The sequence below is a fragment of the Ictidomys tridecemlineatus genome, chromosome 16 (genome assembly GCF_052094955.1).
Source record: "Ictidomys tridecemlineatus isolate mIctTri1 chromosome 16, mIctTri1.hap1, whole genome shotgun sequence".
Classification (NCBI taxonomy): domain Eukaryota; kingdom Metazoa; phylum Chordata; class Mammalia; order Rodentia; family Sciuridae; genus Ictidomys; species Ictidomys tridecemlineatus.
This window is the reverse complement of record NC_135492.1, coordinates 41,121,139-41,146,169: the sequence shown is the minus strand read 5'-3', so window position 1 is coordinate 41,146,169 and position 25,031 is coordinate 41,121,139. Positions and strand designations below refer to the sequence as shown.

Here is a 25,031-nt window from a genome sequence, read left to right as displayed (position 1 = left end):
TCTCCTGGATCCTCACAGTGATTCTTTCAAGAGGAGGGAGGAGAAACACAAGCTCTACTAGGTGGTGTGTTCATCCTCCTGTGATTAGCCATGGCAATAGCACAGGCAGGACTTCGTCCTGGCTCTGGGTCCTGTTTTCCTTCCCCCATAACATACTTGAGCCTAGTCTGGGCAGTGGGGAAAAGCTACTTTCTGGTACCTTTTAGAGCTCCTGTCCCACAAAGGGACAATGAGACCCAGGAAAGTGTGTGAAAAGGGACCCGAGGTATCCCTAAGAAGGAACCCATTGGCCCTGGGATCTCAGGTTCACAGGGGAAGTGGAAGTGCCCCAGGATTGCCCAAGCCCTGGGCTGGATTCAGTTGGAGCTCCTTTTTAGGACTCCCAGGATGAGTAGGAATTCCCTTGCTCAGCTATGATGCTGCACCGTCTTCCTGGGGTCCCCTCCCAGTTAGGTGTCAGCTATAAAGGAGGAGGAGAGGCCACCATCCCAGTGCAAGACTGCTGGAAGCCAGGATTGGTGTGGGTGGGAGGGACAGGGCGGGGCGGGAACAGCCGGTTGCCTGCTGGGAGCCAAATCGAAAGCACTCGGCTGGAACTGGGACTGGAGTCAGGGCTCCCAGGAGTGGGAGCTCATAAGCTCTCAAGTGCTGGGACCCCTGAGGCTGGGGAGGGATTCCAGCTCCACTGCCCACAGACACTGGGCTGAGTGGGGGCTGGGATAGGGTGTCTGCCCCCCCGTGTGGGGGGGGGCAGGACAGGGCCCCAGGCCTGGGTTCTTCCTGGCACCTGGAAGATGCCTGTGCCCTGGTTCCTGCTGTCCTTGGCATTGGGCCGAAATCCCATGGTTGTCTCTCTGGAGAGGTTTGTGGGGCCTCAGGATGCTGCCCGCTGCTCTTTGGTGAGTCGGAGGCCCTGGGACGGTTGGGGAGGCTCAGGGTTCAGGCTACAGCTCATCAAATCCTTAGTCTGGCTCCTGTCACTGCCACTGCCACCAGAACCGCCCTGGCTGGTCTGTCTGGTATGGATGGGGGAAGAGAAGAATAGGAAGGGGCTGGTCCCGTCTTCTTCTGGAGGGAGACTTGAGATAGAGAACTTCAGAAAGAGGTGGAGGGGGAGGTTGCTTAGACTTGGGGGTATAAATTCTGACTCTACTTTCCCTCCCTTCAAGGGCCTATCCTGCCACCTCTGGGGTAAGTATTTCCACTTTTTTGTTGTTGTTGTTTGGTACTGGGGATTTAACTCAGGGGAAAACTTGACCACTGAGCCATATCCCCAGCCCTTTTTTGAATTTTATTTAGAGACAGGGTCTCCCTGAGTTACTTAGTGCCTCGATAAGTTACTGAGGCTGGCTTTGAACTTGTGATACTCCTGCCACAGCCTCCCAAGCCGCTGGGATTGTGGGTGTGTGCCACCACGTTGGGCAGTATTTCCTCTTTTATAGAGAAAAGAACTTTCCATGTTGATGAAAGGAAGAGAAACCTTCCTAGCCCCATGCCTACTCTGCTCACCCTCATCCCAGGAAGAGCTAAGCTCCTTGGTGCTCTGGGATGTAGGTACAACTAAACTGGGTTCTGAACAACTTCAGCTTCCACCCCACCCTTCATAAACAGATGGTGATGTGCTCTGCTTACCTGGGAGCATCGTGTCCACCCCAGGCCCTGTGCTGGTGCCCACGCGCCTGCAGACAGAGCTAGTGCTGAGGTGCCACCAGGAGACAGACTGTGACCTATGTGTACGTGTGGTTGTCCACTTGGCCGTGCAAGGTGAGTGAGTCATCCTGAGACTGCATGTGTACATGTCAGCATGTTTAGCACAGGCATGAGGGCCAGGGAGTATGTCAGGCAGTAATAGGCATCTTCAGTGTTGAGATGACTGGCCAAAGGACTCCATGGTCCACCTGGTTTCTCGAGGCCTGGCCCATGCTTCTCAGCACTGGACTTTTTAGAAGGAAGCCACGCCCAAAGCCAGCCCAGAGCTGGGGATCTGATCTGGTCCTTGCTCTCTGGTCCTTCCAGAGCATTGGGAAGAGTCTGGAGAGGAAGAAAAATTTGAAGGAGCAGCTGACCTGGAGCTTGAGGAGCCTACGAATGGTAAGAAGAACCTGCTGGCCCAACTGGCCCTCACCAGGGTCCCTGGTCCCTGCCCATAATCCCTGGCCTGCCTGACACCTGCCTGTTGCTCACAGCCTCTCTGCAGGCCCAAGTCGTGCTGTCCTTCCATGCCTACCCTACTACCCGCTGTGTCCTGCTGGAGGTGCAAGTGCCTGCTGCCCTGGTGCAGCCTGGTCAGTCTGTGGTATGTGAAACCCTCCTTCTCACAACCAGAATAACCACCTGCTAGATATGAACTCTAGAAAACACTTTCATATGCATTATTTCCCTTCGTGCCTCTGTTTTTCTGTGTGTAAAATGGGCTTGAGAATATCCTACCTCATATGTTTGACTTTGTGAAAAACTATCAAGGAGAGTTCTACTATTTCATCCCTATTAGCAGTACATGGGAGTTCTAATTGTTTCCCATCTTTGTCAACACTGGTATTATAATTGTAAAATTTAGCCATTCTACTATGTGTATAGTGGTTTATCATTGTGGATTTTTTTCCCTCTCTTGTCTTTCTTCTTTCTTTTTTCCCTTCCTTCCTTCCTTTCTTTTCTTCCTCTCTATCTCCCTTCTTCCCTCCTTCTTTCCCCCCTCTTTTTTTTTTCTCTCTCTTTTTTCTTAGTTGCCTATAATCCCAGCTACTAGTATGGCTAAGACAGGAGGATCACCAGTTCAAGGCTGGCCTCTGCAATTTAACAAGGCCCTGTCTCAATAAAATATACAAAAAGGCCTGGGGATGTAGCTCAGTGGTAAACTACTCCTGGAGTCAGTCCCTAGTACCACACAAAAATAAATAAATAAATAAATAAATTTGGGGGGTTACTACTTTAAAAAAAAAATAGTCCTACTGCATATGGCTAGGTTTTCTTTGTTTTGTTTTTTTTGGTGCTGGGGACTGAACCAGGGCCCTGTGCATGCAAGACAAGCACTTTACCAACTGAGTTATATCCCCAGCCCTGCATATGGCTGTTTTAAGAATTAAATAAATTATTATCTGTAAGACACTTTGTATAATACCCAGTGCTGAAGGATATCAATAATTTTTTTCCTTTCTTTTGTAATACTGAGAACTATCCCCCATGAACGAGGCATTGTTATCACCCTTATTTTCCAGATAGAGAGACTGAGGCTTGGAGAGGGGTAGTTTGTGGTCTGCATGCACTTCTCCAAACTCTTGAATAAGAATCCTGCCATCCCATGGTATATACACCTGGTTCAAGGTGTTGAGACTTCTCCCTGCCTCAGGACTCACACATGTTTCAAAGAGCTATCTTTGCTAGGGTCAGATCACTCAAACTCTATGACTACTCCTGCACACCTGGGCCCCAGCTAGAAAATTGTACAATGGGAGAAATTCTTAGCCCACCTCAGTCCTACTGAGGCACTGGGTATGAGAACCACTTCTGTAGGGAGGGGTGTCCCACATTTGTGCTGGGTATCTCATCAGCTTAGCTTTGGCCAAGTGGTCCAGGCCAGCAGAGGTTGGGGCAGGGACTGGGATAGCTAGAGCCCATTCTTGCCTTGCCCACGCTGCTACAAAGGATGTTTGCTTCAGAATTGGAGACCTTCAGTGGGAACTCTGATGGTAGATTTCAGGCTATTTGGTATAATGGAGTCATTGGTTAGGAAAGGCAGGTGGTGAGCAGAGTGGTCCATGCAGAGAAGCCCAAGCCCTCAGTCTGGATTCTGAGCCCTTTACCAGGGCCTCTCTCCAGCCTTCTACCACCTTTTCCTCACAGGGCTCTGTAGTGTTTGACTGCTTTGAGGCTGCTGTGGGAGCTGAGGTGCGAATCTGGTCCTATACTCAGCCCAGGTATCAGAAAGAACTCAACGTCACACAGCAGCTGCCTGGTAAGTGCCTGCAGAACCTCAGAAGCCCCACATCCTAGCTTCTGAGTTTCTGTCCCCTCCAGCCACTCCCCTCCTGCTTTTACCCTCTTTCCCATTCACCATTCATCTCAGGCAGGAGTCTGAGTTTTGCATCCTCTCAAGGGACTGATTCAGTCCCTCAGGCCTCCTCTCCCCATGTGACACAATTTTCCGGCCCCTCCGGAAGAGCTTTGTGCACTGGATAGATGTGGGTAGTATTTAGGGGACAGGGTGTTCCCCATGGGTTGGATTGCCCCCCTTTCTGTCTATGGTGCCCAGTCCCACTGGAGGTATTTCTGTGATCTCTCTCTCCAGACTGCAGGGGGCTGGAAGTCCGGGACAGCATCCAGAGCTGCTGGGGTAGGGGCTAGGGCCATTGGGCTGGGAAGAGGGAGGAGCAGGGTTTAGAGTTCATGTGAGGGACTCTTGGAGTTAGCTTCAGACTGGGGCTGCCACACTCACAGAGCCCATTCATTCATTCATTCATTCATTCATAACACATGAAGTATGGCAGCTGCTATCTGTGCCAGGCAATGGAAATAACAAAATTAATTTCTCACTTATAACAAATATTTATGCATACCAGGAACATCTAGAAGCCCAAAGCATTGTCAAGATTATGGTGGTCTCATCCATATATCAATTATAATAAATCTGTAATAAGAGCTAAGAAAGGCAAGTTTCTGATTTTTCTCTCCTGTGTGCACTATTTGGATTTTGCTTTCTTTTTTTTTTTAATTTAAAAAAATTTTTTTTTGTAGTTATAGATGGACAGAATGCCTTTTAGTTTATTTTTATATGGTACCGAGAATAGAACCCAGTAGTGCCTCACGCATGCTAGGCAAGTGCTCTGCCACTGAGCTGCAGCTCCAGCCTGGGGTTTTTCTTTTTTGTTGCTAATTTTTTTTTTTTTTTTTGTACCAGGGATTGAACCCAGGGGCACTTAACCACTGAACTACATCCTCAGCACCACCCCTTCCCTTTTGTGGGGGAGTACTGGGGATTGAACTAGGGCACTCAACCACTGAGCCACATCACCAGCCCTATTTTGTACTTTTATTTAAAGACAGGGCCTCACTGAGGTTGCTTAGTGCCTCACTTTTGCTGATGGTAGATTTGAAGTTACGATCCTCCTGCCTCAGTCTCCCGAGCTGCTGGGATTACAGATGTGCACCATCATGCCTGGCTTTTGTTTTGTTTTTATTCTCTGTGTATAACATACATATAGAAAGGTATGTAAAGTGCATTAATTTTAATATCCAGATCAATGAGTCTTTACATATATGTACATATATAAGTATATATGTGTGTGTGTCTGTGTTATATATATATACACATACACACTACATACACACACTTGCATAACTGGAACCCAGATCAAGATTTAAACACTGTGATTGGTTTTTTTAGGATGTAGCTAAGTGGTTAACCCTCCCCCCATTCAATCCCCAGTACCAAAAAAAAAAAAAAAAGCTTAGCTTACATCCTACACTTAGCTACATCCTACAACCCCCCTTTTTAAAATTTTGATACAGGTCTCACTAAGTTGCTCAGGGTCTTACTAAGTTTAGGAGGCTAACTTTAAAATTGTAATCTTCCTGCCTCAGCCTCCCAAGCTGCTGGAATTATAGGCATGCGCCAACATGCCCAGCTAACACTGTAATTTTTTTTTTTGGCCAGAGATTAAACTCAGAGGTGCTTAACCACTGGGCCACATCCCCAGTGCTTTTATAATTTTTTTTAGAGATGGGGTCTTGCCAAGTTGCTGAGGCTCTCTTTAAATTCATGATCTTCCTGCCTCAGCCTCCCAATCCACTGGGATTAATTGTGATTTTTTTTTAACTATTAAATTTTTTCAACTTCATTTTCTTTTTGTTTCCTTAAACTTGGCCTGCCTCTTTGGCAATCCATAAAGATCCATCAGCACCAGAGCTTTGAAAACACAGATGTACATCCTGCATTTCATTTCTTGATTCATTCAATAGACATTGCTTCACTTATTCAAAAGATATTTACTGAATAATTACTCTGCACCAGACATTGGGGATAAATCAATAAACAAAACTGACAAAACTCCCTGATTTATGGAGCTGGGAGCGGGACTGGGGTAGGGGCAAGGGAGGACACAATAAACACATGGAGATATGAAGTAGACACTAAGTTAAATGGTGATTAGAGCTGTAATAAAATTCAAGGAGGAAGGATAGGAAGGTTGGGGTCTGTAGTAGTGGAATGACCTCATTCTAGTGAAGGAGGTGATGGAGGAGCCATTTGAGAGACAAGGGTTCTATCGGGGAGAGAGTAGCTGGTGCAAAGGGTCTGGGGTAGAAATATGTCTGGTGTATTTAAGAAGTAGTAAGGAGGCCAGTGTGTCTGCAGCAGAATAATTAAGGACATAAGTGCTAGAGAATGAAGTTAAAGAAGTCACAGTATCTAGATTGGGTAAAGACTCCATCTTTTACTGGGAGCTCTAGGGGAGGACCATATATGGGTTCTGAGAAGAGGAGAGTGGTTTGTTTAATAGAGATTACAGGATCCAACTGACTGCAGAAGAAGAAGCAGGGAGAAGAGCTATCCCAAGATCATATACTGGGACCTCTATGGGCTTGACCCTAAGTCAGTGGCTGGGGACAAAGTCTGGTCTGAAATGGAGATGCAGAGGACACACCCAAAGCAAGGGCCTCCTAGTGTAAGAGATTTGAAGGAGACCAAAGGGTCATTTGGTAAGTATGGCCCAAGCTTAGGTTTGTAGCAGAGGTGAAGGAAGTCTAAGCTGCCCTCTTTCCCTGTGTCTCCCCCACCAGCCCTGCCCTGGCTCAATGTGTCTGCAGATGGTGACAGTGTGCACCTGGTGCTGGCCGTTTCTGAGGAGCAGCACTACAGCCTCTTACTGTACTGGAATCAGGTCCAAGGTCCCCCCAAGCCCTGGTGGCACAGAAACCTGGTGAGGCTTTTCCCTCTCTGAGTCCATTTTCAGTCCAAGCCAGTGCTTATACTAAGAATGTGCATGTCTTACCAAACGGGATCCTTAAAGAGGACACACACAAAGCAAGGGAACATTGATAGGGGAACTTTAACTTGTTTGATTTCCTTGTTTTCTCCAACTTCTCTCCTTATGCTTCTCCCACAGACTGGACCACAGACCATTACCTTGAACCATACAGACCTACTTCCCTGCCTCTGTATTCAGGTAGGAGCAAAGTCTAGCAGGGCACCAGGAGAAGGGGACTGGGAAGATGTTGAGAGGGTAGATGCCACCTTCCTGGTCTTACAATCCTCCATACTGTTCTTTGAGGCAGAGACTCCTCCTCCCTTGACCCTTACTGTGCTATATCTTCTGCCTATTATATACCTAGAATGCTCTTCCTGTTCCTCCATCCATATTACTCCTGCTTATGCTCCATAGTCCACTGAGACATCACCTCCAACTTGAAGCCTTCCTCTGTTCTTTAATTTCCCTCTTTGTGCTCACATGGAGAGTAGAGTATATGCTGTAGATTCAGACTGTTTTTAATCCTTGCTCTTGTCATTTGCTAGCTGTGTGATGTTTGGGGAGTCACAACCTTTCTGAGCCTGTTTTGTATCTGTAAAGTGGAAATATAATCGTACCAACTTCATAGGGCTATGAGAAGGAAGTGCAACCACATTCTGGCTTAAATTCTGATTGTACATTTAATTGGTCATCAGGTCCTATTCATCTGACCTCTCCACATTAGTGTCTTTCATTCTGTTTCTCCCTGCTTCTATCTCAGTTCAGTTTAGGCCTCTGTCATCTTTCTGCTATACCGTTTCAATAACTCCAGCCCCATCTTCCTTCCCATCACTTCTATGGCATTTTGGACCCCATACTCAATCCCCAGTTGAACCTTCCCCATTAGGTGTTCCCCACAATTCCCTTTTATAGGAATTTGGTATGTCCAGTGGAGCTATTTACTGAGGTACAACCACCTCTGTGCCTTTGCTCAGGCATTGCTCGCTCTCTCTCTCTCTCTGAACTGCCCTTACCTCTTTCCCTACAACCAAATTTTCCCAGCTCATATGGCATGTCTTTCCCAGAGCTTTTCTCTAACCACCTGGCCTCTCCTAGCTCCAAATCCACTTGTACTTCCTCTTTCCTTCCTTGTCTATGTATCATTTCTTTTCATATTTGGACAACCATTAGCTGCTTCTTCTACACGATAGATACTCAATATATACTCAAAAATGATTGATTTATTTCCTAATTTATGTACATATTTTATTGTGACTACTACTGTTTGTGATTACCTTGAAAGCAAGCAAAGCTTATCTAATTTAAATATGATAACTTTGCCAGAGCCTTGCACAGGGCCTGGCATATAGTAGGTGCTAACTAAAGAATGAATGAATGAATCTCTACTGCCTAGCACAGAGGTAGGACACATAGCAGATGTTTAAGAAGGAAATGTTTGCTGTAAGTTAACTGTCTTCATTGCCACACACAATGCCTAACCATATAGTGGGTGCTCTTAATTAAAAGTTTGATGAATAAATTAATAGGTGCTCTTTAAAAAATCTACTAAAAGGGCTTGGGGTATGGCTGGGAGGAAAGGTGCTTGCCTAGGACGTGTCCCCAGCACTGGGGGAAAATTGTTGAATGAAGATATTGCCTGTATTCGGCAGAGTGTTTGCTGACAGAATGAATTTTTGCATCTCTAGAGCTTTGTAAAGGGTTGATGAGACCTGGTAAGTGCTTATGAAATATCAGCTGAGTGACTGTGTCCCTAGTGCCTAGCAGAGGACCCTGGTACTGGCTGGTAGAGGGTTGGAATGAGTTGGGTGAGTTGAATAGAGCTGAGCAGATCCCTTTTTTCTTTCCAGGTGTGGCCCCTAGAGCCGGACTCTGTTAGGACCAGCTTCTGCCCCTTCAAAGAGGGTAAGCAGATCTCCAGAGGTGAGATTGGGGTCAGCGGGGAACCAAGCCGGGTGCACCTTGACCCTCATGCCCTCATGCCCTCCTGCAGACCCCCGCGCGCATCGAAACCTCTGGCGTGCCACTCGGTTGCGGCTGCTGTCCCCGCTGACCTGGCGGCTAGACGCGCCCTGCTGGCTGCCCGCGGAGGTGGCGCTGTGCTGGTGGACACCGGGTGGTGGCCCCTGCCAGCCGCTTGCCCCGCCCTTGCCCCAGGAGAATGTCACTGTGAATGTAAGCAAGGCCAAGGGCAGTGCCCAGGGTGGGGGATGGGAGGGAACCCAGGGGTTCATTTTTACTACCTGACCTCTTCCCTGCTTTTTGCAGAAGGCCAACGAGTTCCCGTTGCTGAAAGGCCACCCCAATATCTGTGTCCAGGTCAGAATGGGATACCAGAGCACTGGGTTTGGGGCCAGACACGACATAGACACAGAAGTCAGTCTTCTGCTTGTACTTTGTTCTTCACTCCCTAAGGCATAGTGGTTACCAGCATCCTCTTTGGGAGTCCCCCAGTGTACTTCAGCAATGCATAGGACCCTATGCACTTCACCTCTCTGAAAGTCAGTCTTCTCATCTGTTTAATGCAGATGATAATAACTACTTCCTAGAGTTGTTATGAGGATGAAATGAGAGAAGTGCTTTGCCTCAGGGGCTGGCACAGACCAAACACTCAATAAGTATAAGTTGCTTTTATTATTGCTCTCATAATCCTATTTCCCCATTTGTAGAATAGGTTGCTCTACAGCTTCAAAGGGTGGTTATATTCAAGATTTATTTATTGAGCATCCACTTTGTGCCAGGTACTGTTTTAGGCCCTGTGATCTGCAAATGAACAAAATAAAAAATGCTCCCTCCCCATACATAGAACCTATTTTCCAAAGGAGAAAGGCAAATAAGATACCATAGTGAGTAAATTAAAGTACATAGTAAGTATGTCAAGGTGGAATACAAACACTATGGTAAAAGGTGAAGGATTGGGGCTGCAATTATAAATGGGGTTGTCAGGTGAGAATGGAACCTTCTCTTTGAGAAGGAAATGTAATAAAGTGCTTGGTTAGGACATTAAAAGAGCTTTAAGATCAGGTGTGGTGGGGCTGGGGATGTGGCTCAATCGGTAGCGCGCACGTGGCGTGCGGCCCGGGTTCGATCCTCAGCACCACATACAAACAAAGATGTTGTGTCCGCCGAGAACTAAAAAATAAATAAATATTAAAATTCTCTCTCTAAAAAAAAACAAAACAAAACAGATCAGGTGTGGTGACTAATGCCTGTACCCCCAGCAACTCAGGTGGCTGAGGCAGGAGGCTCACAAGCTTCAGGCCAGCCTCTGCAATTTAGCAAAATTCTCATCAACTTAGATACTGTCTCAAAACATAAAAAGGGCTGGACATGTCATTCAGTGGTAGAGTGCTCCTGAGTTCAATCTCTGATACCCGTCCCCCGGAAAAAAGAGCTTGAAGGGTCATCAAGCCCTTAAGTGCAGATGACTTTGCAAGGCTGAAACTAAGAAAGATGAAATTACTCCTAACCAAGGAACTGTGAAACCATACCTGCCCAACCTCAGCTCCACAGTGCAGATTCCAACCTGGCTTACTCTTGTCTGCCCCTTCTCTTTTGTCCTTTCTGGCCTTGGCTTTCTGTTTTCTTGTGCCCTTAATTCCAAGCAGGTGAGCAGCTGGAAGAAGCTACAGCTCCAAGAGTGCTTGTGGGCTGGTGAGTGGGACCTATGGGGAGGCTGTGACGAGGCCACTGTAATAAGGGTGAACCCTGGAGGTGCTGGGGGTGAAGGTCAGGGCATGGGAGGGGGATAAGGGGCAACTCCCAGCAAGACTGGATCTTGTTCACAGTCACCTGTCATTCTTTCCAGACTCACTAGGGCCCCTCAAGGATGATATGCTGCTAGTGGACACACGAGGCCCCCAGGACAACAGATCACTCTGTGCCTTAGAACCTAGTGGCTGTACTCCCCTACCCAGTCGGGACTCCACGGTGAGGGATAGTGGAGGCATAGATCTGTCCAGCTCTATCTCACCTGACTTCAAATTTTCACTCCACTTTGTGTCAAGGCTTGTGCTAGTCTTGGGGGATGGATGTGTGAATGTGTTCAAATGTGTGACTTAAACCTGGACCCTGCTCTTTGGCCTCTCAACTCTCCCAGCGGGCCTCCCATTCCAATTCTGCCCATCTGCAGCCTGGTGGTTTCCCCAGGGTTCTGACCCCAGGTGACAGTCCCCATTCCTTTCTTGGCAGAGGGCAGCTCGCCTTGGAGAGCAGTTAATAAAAGACCTGCAGTCAGGCCAGTGTTTGCAGGTGAGTAAATGGCAAAAGGGCCTTGCCCTAATGCCCAAGGGCAATGGGCCTAAAGCTAGTCCTCACCTATCATTTGTATTTCTTTTGCAGCTAGCCTTGGGGAGGTTGAGGGTAGAAGAAGCATAGTTCCTATCTCTGTGGAGTTCACCACTGGCTAGAGACCAGTAAACCAATACTTACACCCACAGTGCTAAGTTTGGGGTCCCAGAGAGAGTTTCAAGGAAGGATCTCATCCTGTGGGTCAGATTTGGCATGGAGGAAATCCACCTAGAGAGTAGATAGCTTTAAAAAGTGCAGAGTATGGTCTGGGATTGTGGCTCAGTGGCAGAGCCCTTGCCTCACATGTATGAGGCTCTGGGTTTGATCCTCAGCACCACATAAAAATAAATAAAATAAAGGTATCGTATCTATCTACAACTAAAAAAACATTTTTTTTTAAAAGTGCAGATTATGGGCTAGGGTTGTAGCTCAGTGGAAGAGCACTTGCCTAGCATGTGTGAGGTACAGGGTTCAATTCTCAGCACCACATACAAACAAATAAAAGTCCATCAACAACTAAAAAATATTTTTTAAAAAAGTGCAGAGTAGAGTGCAGAAACTTACAGTGTGGGGGGAAATCTGCATGTCCCAGGCTGGCCAGAAACTGGTGGATATTGAACACCAACCTGGAAGGAGGTTCTGGACTTGGTTGTTTGTGTCTTGCAGTTGTGGGACGGTGACCTGGGAGCACTATGGGCCTGCCCCATGGACAAGTGTGAGTATTACAAGAGCTGCCCTTCCTCTGCATACTCGGAGCTAGAATCTTGACAGGGACCATTCCTGAGACAGCACATGCAATGGCTTTGTCCTTCCCTGCACTCAGATAAATCAGAGGGTCATTCCTTTATTCAAAAAAATATGATGAGCCATATGTGGTGGTATTGGAAGATTGCAAGTTCAGGACCAGTCTCAGCAATTCAGTGAGACCCTGTCTCAAAATTTAAAAAAGAAAAAGAAAAAAGAAAGATTTTAAATTTAAAAAGGACTGGGTGGGCTGGGGTTATGGCTCAGTAGTAGAGCACTTGCCTAGCACCTGTGAGGCACTGGGTTTGATCCTCAACACCAAAAACAAACAAACAAAGGTATTATGTCCATTTACAACTAAAAATATTTAAAAACAAAAAAGGACTAGAGGTGTAACTCAGTGGTAGAGCACCTCTGGGTCAATCTCCAGTACCACAAAAAACATGAGTGCTTACAGTGATGCCAGCATCACTAAAATGATACAATCCTGCCCCTACTAAAAGAAGATAAAAGATAAGCCAAATAACCCATTACAATTAGTAACTATGAGCTACTGAATATTCACAAAAGTGTGAGCTTACAATAGGGTGAGCTACTGAAGTTATAGAAGCCCTCTAAAATGTTCAGAGCTAAAAAAATAAAAATAAAAAATAAAATGTTCAGAGCTGTAAATGCATATAATGGAGACCTACATGAGATAAGGGGTTCAGAGAAGTTTCTAGACACACTCTGAAGGCTGACCTAGGTGATGGGAACAGGAATACATTTTTATGAAGACTATGAGATACTTTTCTTGAGAAATTCCAAGGTAGTATGGATAGAAGGTCCTGGTCAGACAGATCTCTGTCATGAGATGAAGATGCAGAAGCCAGGCAGGGAATTTAGGTTTTATATTTACAGCAGCAGGAGCTTCCATTTTATTGAAGGGTTATAATAAAATGTGTATACATATTTTTTAATTTTTTCTTTTTTAAATATTTTTTTAGTTGGACATATTTTTATGTGATATATATTTTAAAACTTAGGGCTACAATTTTTTAAAATATTTTTTTAGGTGTAGTTGGACACAGTGCCTTTATTTTATTTGTTGTTATGTGGTGCTGAGGATCGAACCCAGAGCCTTGCATGTGCTAGGCGAGTGCTCTACTGCTGAGCCACAACCTCAGCCCCTACAATTTTTTTTTACATTTATTTTTTAGTTGTAGGTGGACACCATATCTTAATTTCATTTTTAGTGGTGCTGAGGATTGAACCCAGAGCCTCTACCACTAAGCCCCAGCCCCAGCCCTCTTTTAATATATTTTTAATTGTCAATAGACCTTTATTTATTTATATGCAGTGCTGAGAAAGGAACCCAGGGCCTCACACATGCTAGGCAAGCCACAACCCCAGCCCTAAAAAAGTATATTTTAAAAAGATCTTTGAAGATGCCACAGAGGAAATGGATTGGAAGCAAAAAAAGATGGACTGGGGGGCTGGGGATATAGCTTAGTTGGTAGAGTGCTTGGCTTGCATGCACAAGGCCCTGGGTTGATCCCCAGCACAAAAAAAAAAAAAAAAAAAAAGATGGGTCAATGATACCAGGTAGGAGGGTACTAACAATCAATGGAGACAGGAAGGTCAAGGGCCAGTAACCCTAGGCTTAGGGGACAATGTTAGCTAACATTTGAGCACTTACAATGCTTGGCATCCTATAAACACTTCATGTGCAACTCTATTAAGTTGGTACTGCTGTTATGTCAATTTTACAGCCATAAAAACTGAGGCAGAATGTAAATTCACTTACAGAGGTTCGCCTAAATAGATGAAGTTATGTTAATGCACTGGCTTTGATTTTGTGTTTTTGGCAATGAGTTCATTTCTTTTTGTTTTATTACTATTTTTACTTTGTTTTTCAATCATATCATTTTTGTACACCTGTTTTTCACCTCTGTGATGTGGGGTGAAAGTGTAAGATTTTGCTGAGCATGGTGGCTTGCACCTGGGCCAGCCTCCACAACATTTAGCAAATCAGTGAGACCCTGTCTCAAAAAACAAAAAGGACGGGGGTGGGGGGGGGTAGTTCAGCAGCAGGGCACACCTGGATTCAATCCCCTGTACACCAACAAAACAAAACACAAACTAAACAGAAAAAGAAAGTGTAAGGTTTTCTAACTAGCCGTTTTCTTCCCTGGCTTTCTCAGACATCCACAAGCGCTGGGTCCTGGCGTGGCTGGCCTTCCTTCTCGTTACTGCAGCGCTGATCCTCTTCCTCTTTTTAAAAAAGGATCCCGTGAAAGGTGAGTGCTTCCCGGCTCCCCAGGAGGAGGGCCACAGTGGGCTTGAGAGTTCCCCGAAGGAAGGGGCGGACGAGCTCACTGGCTGCCTAGGCCCTCTCCCTCGCAGGGTGGCTGAGGCTCTGGAAGCAGGACCTCTGCTTGGGGAGTGAGTGTGAGCGTGCGTGGCCTAGGACTGACTGCACGCTGAGGCCGGGCCGCTAGCTTTCTCATCTCTGCCCACACCTCTGTCCTTTCTCGTAGTGGCCGCTAGGGGCCGCGCGGCTCTGCTCCTCTATTCCGCTGATGAAGTGGGCTTCGAGCGCTTGGTGGGCGCGCTGGCGTCGGCGCTGAGCCAGCTGTCGCTGCGTGTGGCCGTAGACCTGTGGAGCCGCCGTGAGCTCAGCTCTCAGGGTCCTCTGGCCTGGTTCCACGCACAGCGGCGCCAGACGTTGCAGGAGGGCGGTGTGGTGGTCCTGCTCTTCTCGCCTGGGGCCGTGGCGCTGTGCAGAGAGTGGCTGCAGGACGGTGCAGCTGCGGCCCCAGGGGCGTACGGCCCGCACGACGCCTTCGCCGCCTCGCTCAGCTGCGTACTGCCAGACTTCTCCCAAGGCCGGGCGCCGGGTCGCTACGTCGGGGCCTGCTTCGACAGACTGCTCCACGTGGACGCTGTACCCGACCTGTTCCGCACAGTGCCGGTCTTCTCACTGCCCTCCCAGCTGCTGGACTTCGCAGGCGCCCTACAGGGGCCCAGCGCCCCCCATCCCCGGCGGCTGGAGGAGTGGGCGGAGCAAGTGTCCCAGGCCATGCAGCCCGCTCTGGACAGCTGCTTACAGTTCCCGGGAGCCCCGGAGCTGAGGCGTGGGATGGAGCCTGGGGCGGGGAACTGGATTTGAATAAAGGCAGACGCTATTTTTCTATGGTCATTGCCCACACGTGCCTCTGTGACGGAGCAGCTAGGCTGGCAAGTCCTCTTTTAACCCCGCGGCCCTTTAAAGCCAAGACAGGTGCAGCCCGTCGCCGCCTCTGGTTGGTTATCGTGGGGTGACGCAATGGCACATGGCCCGGCGCTATTGGCTGGGAGGCAGGCTCCGCCTCCCGGACTGCGGCGCTGGTGAAGGTTGTACGTTTTACGCAGGCGGTGGTGGCCGTGGCGTTGACGAGACGTCGCTGGCGGCGCGCAAGGGCTGGGGCTGTAGCTGCTCTTCCCTCCTCCGCGGTCTAGGCGGGTCTGGATCCTCCCCTGCCGATTTGTGAGCCGGGACTTTGCCTACCTGCGAGGCTCCCAACCTGATCCCCTGCTCTTCATATCCGGATCCGGGCTCCTCCCAGGACTGGGGTTCCAGACTCCTCCCCCAAGACCGCCCATCCGGCCTCCTCTCTCCCAGTATTTGGAATCCGGCCCCTTCTCCCTAATTCTGCGGATTTGATCCCTAATAACTCTTATTGGGACCCTAAAACAATGGGCTGACTCCTGTCCCTTTGCCAAGGATTCCGGCCATTTCCCCCACGGTAACGGGGATAATTTATTTATTTTCTGGAATTGAAGATTAAGCAAGCTTCTTTCTCCACCCAACTCCACTCCCTCCTCTCTAATACCCCACGTTATTTTCCTTTACTGATAATTACGCAGGCCTTGGTTCTCTGCCCTGCGGCACCTCAGAACTGACCCTTCCATTCTCTCCTGGAACCTGACTTCTCCAGTGAACCTTCCTCACCCCTTCTTATCTGCAGGTCCTTAACCTGGGAAAAGATGGCCCCCCAGTCCCAGAAGGACTTAATCCCAGCTCTGCTCTGGGGCCTGAGCCTCTTCCTCAGTCTCCCAGGTCCTGTCTGTCTCCAGCCCTCTCCTCTTCCCCATTCTTCTCCCCCACCTGAACCCCATCCTTGTCATACCTGCCGGGCACTGGTCGACAGCTTCAACAAGGTTGGTGCACCAACAGCCTTGAGGGTGGGGGTCTCAGCTATTATAGCACAGCAGTAGTGAGTAGGAAGCTCTCAGAGGCACATCTGCATGGATTCACATCTTGGTCACTTACTAAAACTTCGTTACTGGATGACCATAGGCAAGTTGCCTGTCTTTGTCTTAGTTTCCTGGTCAGTTAGATAGTAAAGTGCTAGAATGTGTCAGTCTCTGTAATTAGCTATTATTAAATGTCTTCATGTCCAGGGCCTGGAGAGAACTATCCGGGACAACTTTGGAGGTGGAAACACTGCCTGGGAAGAAGAAAAGTTGTCTAAATACAAAGACAGGTAAGGGGTTGGGCCAGGGAGGAGTGTACTCTTGTCTCCCAATCTCAGCCTTGGAGCTGTTGGGGAGCACTTACTCAATGAATATCGCAGAACATCTTTAGTACAGGAGTAAACAAAGAAGCAAAGTCCAGTTTTCATGGAGCTTTAGTTCTAGTAGAGGAGATGAGGAATGAATGACTAAATTATGTCAGATGAAAAAAAAAAAAGCAACAAGGTAGATTACAGAAGGGTGGGAGGCAAGATGTGAAATTTGAACAGAGACCTGAAGTAAAGAAGCAAGCTGTGTGAAAGTTTGGGAAGGGATTTGGGCACAGGGTAGGACTGATCTTGATCTATGTCAGAAATGGCTGGAATGTAGTGAGCAAAAGGGAGGGTGATGAAAATTCAGGACAGAGGCCCAGGCATTGAAGGCTACAGAAAGTAGTTTGGATTCTGTTCCGAGTGTAATGGGAAGGTTTTGAGTAGAGAAATGATGTGGTCTTATTTATTCCTTGAAAAGATCATTAACACTGCTGTAACAGGGGCCAGAGTAGAAGAAACAGACTCCTTTGGGAAGCTAAAGAACACCCTAGGCATGAATGCAGCATGAGCTAGCGTGACATCTGGTGGTGGATATGGTAACAAGGGGTCAAAATCTGGGTATATTTTGCAGGCAGACAAGTGGAACTCATTGATAGATTTATTATGGAGGTATGAGAAAACTAGAATAAAACACTCTAGCCATTGAGTGAATAGTGCATGTGTTTTCTGAAATGGTAAGACTACAGAGAAGATTTAGGGGAGAGGTGGGATCAGGCACTTTGTTTGAAGGTGTTGGGCTGAGATGTCCACTACACATCCAAGTAGACTCCATTTTACTCTGTATCTCAGGGGAGAGAGGTAGAAACTGGAAACAGGAATTTGAGGGTTGTCAACAAATAGTCAGTACATAAAGCCACAAGGAAGATAAGGAAGATTCAGAAAGCCGGACCTGAGTGCCCTAAGCTTTCTACCTTTTCTTTCTTTTTATGTACTGGGGATTGAACCACTGAGCCACATCCCCAACACTTGTTATTTTTTATTTTGAGATGGAGTCTTGCCAAGTTACTTAGGGCCTTGCTAAATTGCTGAGGGTGGCCTTAAACTTGTAATCCTCCTGCCCCCAGAGTTGCTGAGATTATAGTTGTGCATCACCACACCTGGCTACCTTCACCTTTTCAAAATCTGATGGAGAAGGGGTCAATGAAGACTTGGAGTTAGACCTAGTTTGTAATCTTGGAAAGGTCACTTATCCTCTGTGAGCCACAGTTTCCTCACCTGTAAGAGAGGGATACTAACACCTGTTTTGCCTCTCTCATGGGATTGTGGAAAGAGTTAAAAGATTATATTGTGATGCTCACCAGAGATTAAAAGTTTTGCTGTACCAGGTGGTACATGTCTGTAATCCCAGCAACTTTAGAGACTAAGGCAGGAGGTTTGCAAATTTCAGGTCAGCCTGGGCAATTTAATTAGAATCTGTCTCAGAATAAAAAATTAAAAGGACTGGGGATGTAGCTCCAATAGTAGAACCACCCTAGGTTCAAACCCCAGTACAGCCAAAAAAAAGAAAAAAAAAAGAGTTTTGTTATTCTATGATGGTCAATCTCCTTTTCCTTGGTGGTCCTCAGTTTCCTTATTTAGGAATGAGGGGATTGGCCAAGATGACCCCTTGGCTATAGTGACTCCTGGGTTATTTCTGTTGTTTTGTTTTTTAATCACCTCCTATATGCCAACCACTGTGCCAAATTTTTTAAGTACACAGTACACCAAGTTTTATACATTAATTTTTTAAAAATTGTGATAAGATACACATAAAAAATTTACTATTAGGAATATTTAGTACATTCACAGTGTTGGGTAACCATCCCCACTATCTATTTCAAGAACTTTTTTTTTCCCTCCACTATTGAGACTTGCACCTGGGGGCTCTCTACCACTGAGCTACATCTCCAGTATTTTTCATTTTTATTTTCTGAAAGGGTCTTCCTAAATTACCAAGGCTGGCCTTGAACTTGCAATTCTCCTGCCTCAGCTTCCGAAGGAGCTGGGATTACAGGGGTGTGTCACAGTGCTTGACCCAGAATATTTTCATTACCCCCACCTAAAACACCATACTCTCCAAGTAGTCATTCCTCATTCTTCACTTCCTTCAGGGAACCACTAATCTGCCTTATTGAAGCAGAAATTTCTATGGTTCCTTGGGAATCATACTGTATATTTCATAGCTTTTGGGGTCTAGCTCATTTCACTTAGCATAATGTTTTCAAGTTTCATCCATATTGCAGTATAGTATTCCTTTTTATGGCTGAATAAGTGAATGGATATACTGCATTTTGTTTAAACATTTATCTATTGATGAATATTTGGGTTCTTTCTACCTTTTGGCTCTTACAAAGATTGGTTGCTGTGAACATTTATGTACAAGTTTTTGTTTAAACACCTGTTTTCTGTTCTTTTGGGTTTATGCCCAGGAGAGGAATTGCTGAGTCATATGATGGCTCCATGGTTAACTTATTGAGAATCTTCTTTTCCATGATGGTTGCTCTTTTTTTTCTTTTTATACCAGGGATTGATCCCAGGGGGCACTTTATCACTGAGCCACATCCCCAGCCCTTTTTTAATTTATTATTTTTAGATAGGATATTGCTAAGTGGTGTAGGGTCTTGCTTTGTTGCTGAGGCTGGCTTTGAACTTGTGATCTTCCTGCCTCAGCTTCCCAAGTTGCTGGGAATATAGGTGTGCGCCACCATGCCCTGCTAATTGTGCCTTTTTTTTCTTTTAAAAAAATTTTTTTTGTAATTATAGATGGACAGAATTATATGATGCGAAGGATCGAACCCAGTGCCTCACATGTGCTAGGCAAGCGCTCTGCCACTGAGTTACAGCACCAGCCCTAGTTATGCCATTTTTTATTCTAACCTATAGGGTAGAAGGGTTCCCAGTTTCTCCAATTCCACTCCAACATTTGTTATATGAAACACACACACACTTTTTTTTTTTTTTTTTTGGCAGTGCCTCAAGCATGCTAGGCAAGCACTCTACTACTGAGCTACATTCTCAGTCAGTCCTATGATACATACTTAATCATATCTACTCAGCAAGGGTATATTCTGTTGTTCACTTGAAGAAACTGAGGTGTCATCTAACAAACCTGCAGGGAAGGTATTGCCCCCATTTTACAGATAAGAAAAACAGGTTCAGAGAGGTTTAGTGACTTGCCCACAGTCACACAAGTAGATTTAAAACCATAAACAATATCCCTTCCATTATGTTCTATGGCCTCTCCTTTGATATTGTCACAGAACAGGAAGGGTAGAGAGATCTGAGGTTGGTGGATGGGGCAGAGCATGTTCTGACCACCCTGCCTTGTTCCTACAGTGAGACCCGCCTGGTAGAGGTGCTCGAGGGCGTGTGCAGCAAGTCAGACTTTGAGTGCCACCGCCTGCTGGAGATGAGTGAAGAGCTGGTGGAGAGCTGGTGGTTTCACAAGTGAGTGACATGGAGGCCTTCCGGGAGTAGGTTACAAGCAGGGCCTGGTGGCAAAATCTTAGCTTGGCCAAGAAGTATAGGGTTGTGTGCATGTCCCAGTTCAGTGTCTTCCAACCCCAGATCTTCCAAGGACTTGCTGGAGGACCCAAGCTCCCGTGCTGAGATAAGAAAAGAGCATGATCAGGTGGCCTTATGGCCAAGATGGGTGGAATCAGAGATTCTGTGGGCAGTAGGGGGCTGAGCAGCACCTCTGACACTGTCTCAGAATCCCCTCCCTTTTACCTAACCTGCCTCAGGCAGCAGGAAGCCCCGGATCTCTTCCAGTGGCTCTGCTCAGATTCCCTGAAGCTCTGCTGCCCCTCTGGCACCTTTGGGCCCTCCTGTCTTCGTGAGTTTCTCAAGTTCCTCTTGGGGAATGGGAGGGGTTTGCTAAAGCCAGGGATTCAGTTCTGACTCTACCTCCTTGTGAGCTGAAGCTACTCAGATAACTTCTCTGAGTGTCAGTTCTTGGCTGCCTCAGGAGCAGGTAAGATGAGCAAATCAGTGGGCTAGGCTTTGAAAAAATATACAAGCGCTAGACTGAGCGAGATGCAGTTGTGATTATTATCAAGTTGTGTTATTATCAAGAGAGCTCCCTTGCCCTCTTCATTTCCTGCGCCAGACCAGACTAAGTTACCTTCCTGGGGAGGAGCAGGGGTTGCCCTGAACCCCGATTATTCACCATTGATGCCCCTCCCCAGAACTGACACAAGAGCTGAACTTACTACCAGCTCCTGAAGATAAAAGGCTGGAGCTATTAAGATGGTCAGTTCAGTCTCTGTAAAAGATTTGGGAGGGATGTAGCTCAGTGGTGGAGTGCTTGACTCCCATGTATGAAGCCTTGGGTTCAATCCCCAGCACTACCCAAAAGGGGGAAAAAGATTTTTAACAAGCTATGTTATAGGATATAGATTGTGCAGTTTTATGACCAAATATGTAATCATTAAAATAAACTTTCCTCTCCAAATGTATTTGATGTTATGCAAAATATACTCTTCTATGTCAAGGTGGTATATATGGTCTCACCCAGTTTGGTGTCTGCCCACAGCTTGTCCTGGGGGCACAGAGAGGCCCTGTGGCGGCTACGGGCAGTGCGAAGGGGAAGGGACACGAGGGGGCAGCGGGCACTGTGACTGCCAAGCCGGCTATGGGGGTGAGGCCTGTGGCCAGTGTGGCCTTGGCTACTTTGAGGCAGAGCGCAACGCCAGCCATCTGGTATGTTCGGGTAGGTAACCAACTGTGTGGTGGTGGGCAAGGGCAGAAGGGGCATCTGCCTGCCCATCCTCATACCACACCTATTCCACCCAGCTTGTTTTGGCCCCTGTGCCCGCTGCTCGGGACCTGAGGAATCAAATTGTTTGCAATGCAAGAAGGGCTGGGCCTTGCATCATCTCAAGTGTGTAGGTAAGTGGTGCCTGTGTGGTCCTGGGGAGGGTGGGCATTTTTTTCAACACACACACACACACACATACAAACAAACACATGTGCCTGAGCTAGACAACACAGTTCTCATCTTCATGGAGATTTCACCCTGGCTGGGAAGGCAGAAAAGTAACCAGTGGAGATTGACCTGTCTGGTGAGGGGTGGTCTGGGATGCAGCTCAGGGGAGGTAGTGGTGAGAAATCAGTGGCTTCCTGGAACATGTGTCACTTTGGCTAAGACTTGAATATTGGAGAATGTTTAGCCAGAGAAACAAGGACACTGAATGTAGGGTCAGGAAACCTGGGTTCAATACTTATTTTGGTTCCTGCTTTGCCACTTAGAGGGACTAAACCATTGTTAATAGAAAGATTCCCAAAAGACTGTGACTTGAAGAATGTAGAGATTTATTTATTGTTTTATATTACAGTCCTGAAGTGAGTGGGCCAGTCTGGCAGGGAAGCTCTGTTTGTCACAGTCATTCAGGGACCCCGATTTCTTCTTTCTTACTACCTAGTCCTCCCCTTGGGCATTATCTGCGTGTTTATGCTGAATCACAGGTCCCTGAGATCCATGTCCAGACATTTAGTAAGTGAGAAGGGGAAGATTGTTTTAAGGCCAGGCCAATAGTGGAGTACATTACTTTTGTTTACATCCTGTTGTTCGGAAGTCAATCCCAGGGCCACGCTCAACTCCAAGGCAGGCTGGAAACCATAGTCTCTGCATGGGCAGCTGAGTCTAGCTACACCTCTACTTCTGTTTGTGGGAAGCTTGTCGTCTCTGCCACAGCACATAATCCTAAGCAGGTTTATTCTTTGACCATCCTGGCCTCAGTTTCCTGCTGATTATTTAAATAAGGATTGAAATTCCCACCCTTTCCATCTCTGCAGACATCGATGAGTGTGGCACTGAGCGAGCCAACTGCGGGGCTGACCAGTTCTGTGTGAACACAGAAGGCTCCTATGAGTGCCGAGGTCTGTGTCTGTCCTGTGGAGGGGATGTGGGTGTGAGGAGGGGAGGAGGAACTGCTGCATGCCTCTCCCTCCAAAATTCTGTCTTCTCAGACTGGAATCCCCTGGGCCTCCTCTTTTGGAGCACTTCCCCAGGCCTAGGGGCAGCTGTCATGTTTGTCTCTCCCTTCCCTAGACTGCGCCAAGGCCTGCCTGGGCTGCATGGGAGCAGGGCCAGGCCGCTGCAAGAAGTGTAGTCCTGGCTACCAGCAGGTGGGCTCCAAGTGTCTCGGTGAGTCTTCTCTGATGGGACCGGCATCTGGGAGGGCCTTGTCTACCGTGAATTGAGAGGGGCTGGAATACAGGCAGGGAACAGAAGGAAAGCAGGTGGAATGTAGATTGGGCAGCAACAGAGGGAAATGTCAGGTTGTGAATGGGATTGAGTCAGGGTGCTGCATGGGGGGGCCTTGCAGTCAGCACTGTGACCTCTCCCCATTCTCCCCCCACCAGATGTGGATGAGTGTGAGACTGCAGTGTGTCCAGGAGAGAACGAGCAGTGTGAGAACACGGAAGGGGGTTACCGCTGTATCTGTGCTGAGGGCTACAAACAGGTAGAGGGCATCTGCGTCAAGGAGCAGATCCCAGGTGAGCCTCTTCTCCAGTTGGCAGCAGCAGGAATAAGCTATTGTCCCATCCCCACTGCCACTCAGTCCCCTAGGAGGCTGCACTGAATTCTGGACCCTGCATCTTCTTTCCAACTTGGCTTTTAGTGGCTTTACCTCCCAGGGAAGAATGAAAATTGAACTTAGGATCAAGTTACCTTGCTCCCTAAGCCTGTTCCTCATCTGTTCAGTGGCACCAGTCCCTGTCTCCTGTGACTGAGAGCTGCCATAGCCCCGAGGTGTGAGAAGAGTAATTACAGCCATGACCTTAGGGACTACTTCCACAGCTCTTATCTTGCCTGACATGCTGTTCCAAGCACACGAAATGTTTTAACTTATTTAGCTCCTTGAAACAACCCAAGGCCATACAGATTCTCATCCCCATTTTATGTATATGGAATCTAAGATGCAGAGAGGCGGAACAACCTACCCAAGCCCACATTGCAAGCAGGTTGCAGAGTTGGGATTCAAATGGGGATGGTCTGGCACTGGAACTGGACTACACATAGTATGTGTTCTGCCCCCAACTTGCCCATTGCATGGCCTTGGACCAGCCCCTCCATCTCTCTGAGCCTGCTTTCCTTTTAGCAAGACTTGGGTAACTGCCCCTTGTGGAGTCATTCTGAGCGGTAAACAATGCTGTGTGCCTGGTGTGCTGTGCAGGCCTGGCAGCAGTTGAGTATGTGGGAGTCCTGGGATAGCTCCAGGAACTGCCAGGAACAGGAGTAGGAATGACAGGCTGCATCTTCTCCTCCTCCGCAGAGTCGGCGGGCTTCTTCTCAGAGATGACAGAGGATGAGCTGGTGGTGCTGCAGCAGATGTTCTTTGGTGTCATCATCTGTGCATTGGCCACACTTGCTGCTAAGGGTGACTTGGTGTTCACTGCCATCTTCATAGGGGCTGTAGCAGCCATGACCGGGTACTGGTTGTCAGAGCGCAGTGACCGAGTGCTGGAGGGTTTCATCAAGGGCAGATAATCCCTGTCACCACATGTAGGTTCTCCTCCCACCCAGGCTGCCCCCACTGTTGGGTCTCTCTCCAGATAGACACTCAGGGCAGCTTGGTTTATTTTGGAACGTGGGATTAACACCCCCTTTCTGCCTTATGGAGGAGCACAGGCTCTCAGGCCTGGGCAGGCGTGGCCCCTGTGGTGAAGAAGTAGCCCTGATGCTGGATCTCATGAAATCTTTGCCTGTAGGGGTGGGAGGGGGGACTGGGCAGCCTTCACAACAGTATTGTGAATTTGAAAGGTTTCCCCTCGGGGTGGTTGCTAGAGAACTTTGGCTCCTGCCTAGGATGAGAGGGGTCTCCACAAGGAGCAGGGCTTCCTCAGCCCTCTCCTGCCAGCTGCATGCTGCCAGCTCCTTTTCTGTATTCACCCCATCTCCCTCAGCCATCCATTTATTTATCCATCTCAGGAAATAAAGAAAAGTATTGGAAAATGGAGTAGCTCCAGTCTTACTACTTGTCTCCCACCACCGCCTTAGGGAAGTTTTCTAACATTCTGGGAAATTGAGAGCTGACCTGAAAAAGTAGAGAGAAGACAGAAGGTTGGCCCTGGAGTAGTGTTAAGAGGAGGAGGATAGAAGAACCAACCTAAGTGAGGGACTCTCTGTGTTCAGAACCAGCTGTCATTTGCAGAAGGACTTAGATAAATGACTTTTACTTCTAAACTTCACTCCTTTCATTCCTAAAATGGGTCTGATAATGTTTTTCAGGCTTCATGTGAGAATTTTTTTTTTAAATGTGTACTGGGAATTAAACCTAGGGGCGCTTTACCACTGAACTACATCTGCAGTCCTCTTGTGAAATTTTGAGACATGGTCTCTCCAAGTTGCTGAAGGTGGAATCGAACTTCAGACCTTCCAGCTCAGCCTCCCGAGTTGCTGGGATTATAGGCGTGCACCATATTGCCTGGCCTTAATATGATAATTAAATGAGATGAGGGATGT

At 47.4% G+C, this 25,031-nt stretch overlaps 2 protein-coding genes across 6 annotated transcripts; both read left to right on the top strand.

Moving 5' to 3' along the window:
- The first annotated feature begins 554 nt into the window (after positions 1–554).
- Positions 555–15,174, top strand: Il17rc (interleukin 17 receptor C). 3 transcript variants are annotated; one of them, XM_005333813.5, is made up of 18 exons: positions 555–899; positions 1,170–1,191; positions 1,612–1,764; positions 2,017–2,091; positions 2,187–2,296; positions 3,841–3,952; positions 4,286–4,330; positions 6,775–6,914; positions 7,101–7,160; positions 8,810–8,864; positions 8,953–9,134; positions 9,228–9,278; positions 10,568–10,613; positions 10,768–10,889; positions 11,151–11,210; positions 11,916–11,964; positions 14,177–14,272; positions 14,513–15,174. In XM_005333813.5, the coding sequence occupies exons 1-18, from the start codon at positions 795–797 to the stop codon at positions 15,142–15,144; spliced, it is 2,115 nt and encodes a 704-aa protein (XP_005333870.1). In that variant the 5' UTR covers positions 555–794; the 3' UTR covers positions 15,145–15,174. The 3 variants fall into 3 exon arrangements, with proteins under 3 accessions (XP_005333870.1, XP_013217670.1, XP_013217669.1); XM_013362216.4 differs by lacking the exon at positions 4,286–4,330 and having other exon boundaries at positions 556–899; positions 6,802–6,914; XM_013362215.4 differs by lacking the exon at positions 4,286–4,330 and having other exon boundaries at positions 557–899.
- Positions 15,175–15,345: 171 nt separating this feature from the next.
- Positions 15,346–24,525, top strand: Creld1 (CRELD disulfide isomerase 1). 3 transcript variants are annotated; one of them, XM_078033498.1, is made up of 11 exons: positions 15,346–15,501; positions 15,983–16,175; positions 16,419–16,501; positions 19,898–20,008; positions 20,305–20,396; positions 21,096–21,272; positions 21,356–21,451; positions 22,358–22,441; positions 22,614–22,709; positions 22,928–23,062; positions 23,842–24,525. In XM_078033498.1, the coding sequence occupies exons 2-11, from the start codon at positions 16,002–16,004 to the stop codon at positions 24,054–24,056; spliced, it is 1,263 nt and encodes a 420-aa protein (XP_077889624.1). In that variant the 5' UTR covers positions 15,346–15,501; positions 15,983–16,001; the 3' UTR covers positions 24,057–24,525. The 3 variants fall into 3 exon arrangements, with proteins under 3 accessions (XP_077889624.1, XP_077889626.1, XP_005333869.1); XM_078033500.1 differs by having other exon boundaries at positions 15,361–15,555; positions 15,878–16,175; XM_005333812.5 differs by having other exon boundaries at positions 15,361–15,760.
- The last annotated feature ends 506 nt before the right edge of the window (positions 24,526–25,031 follow it).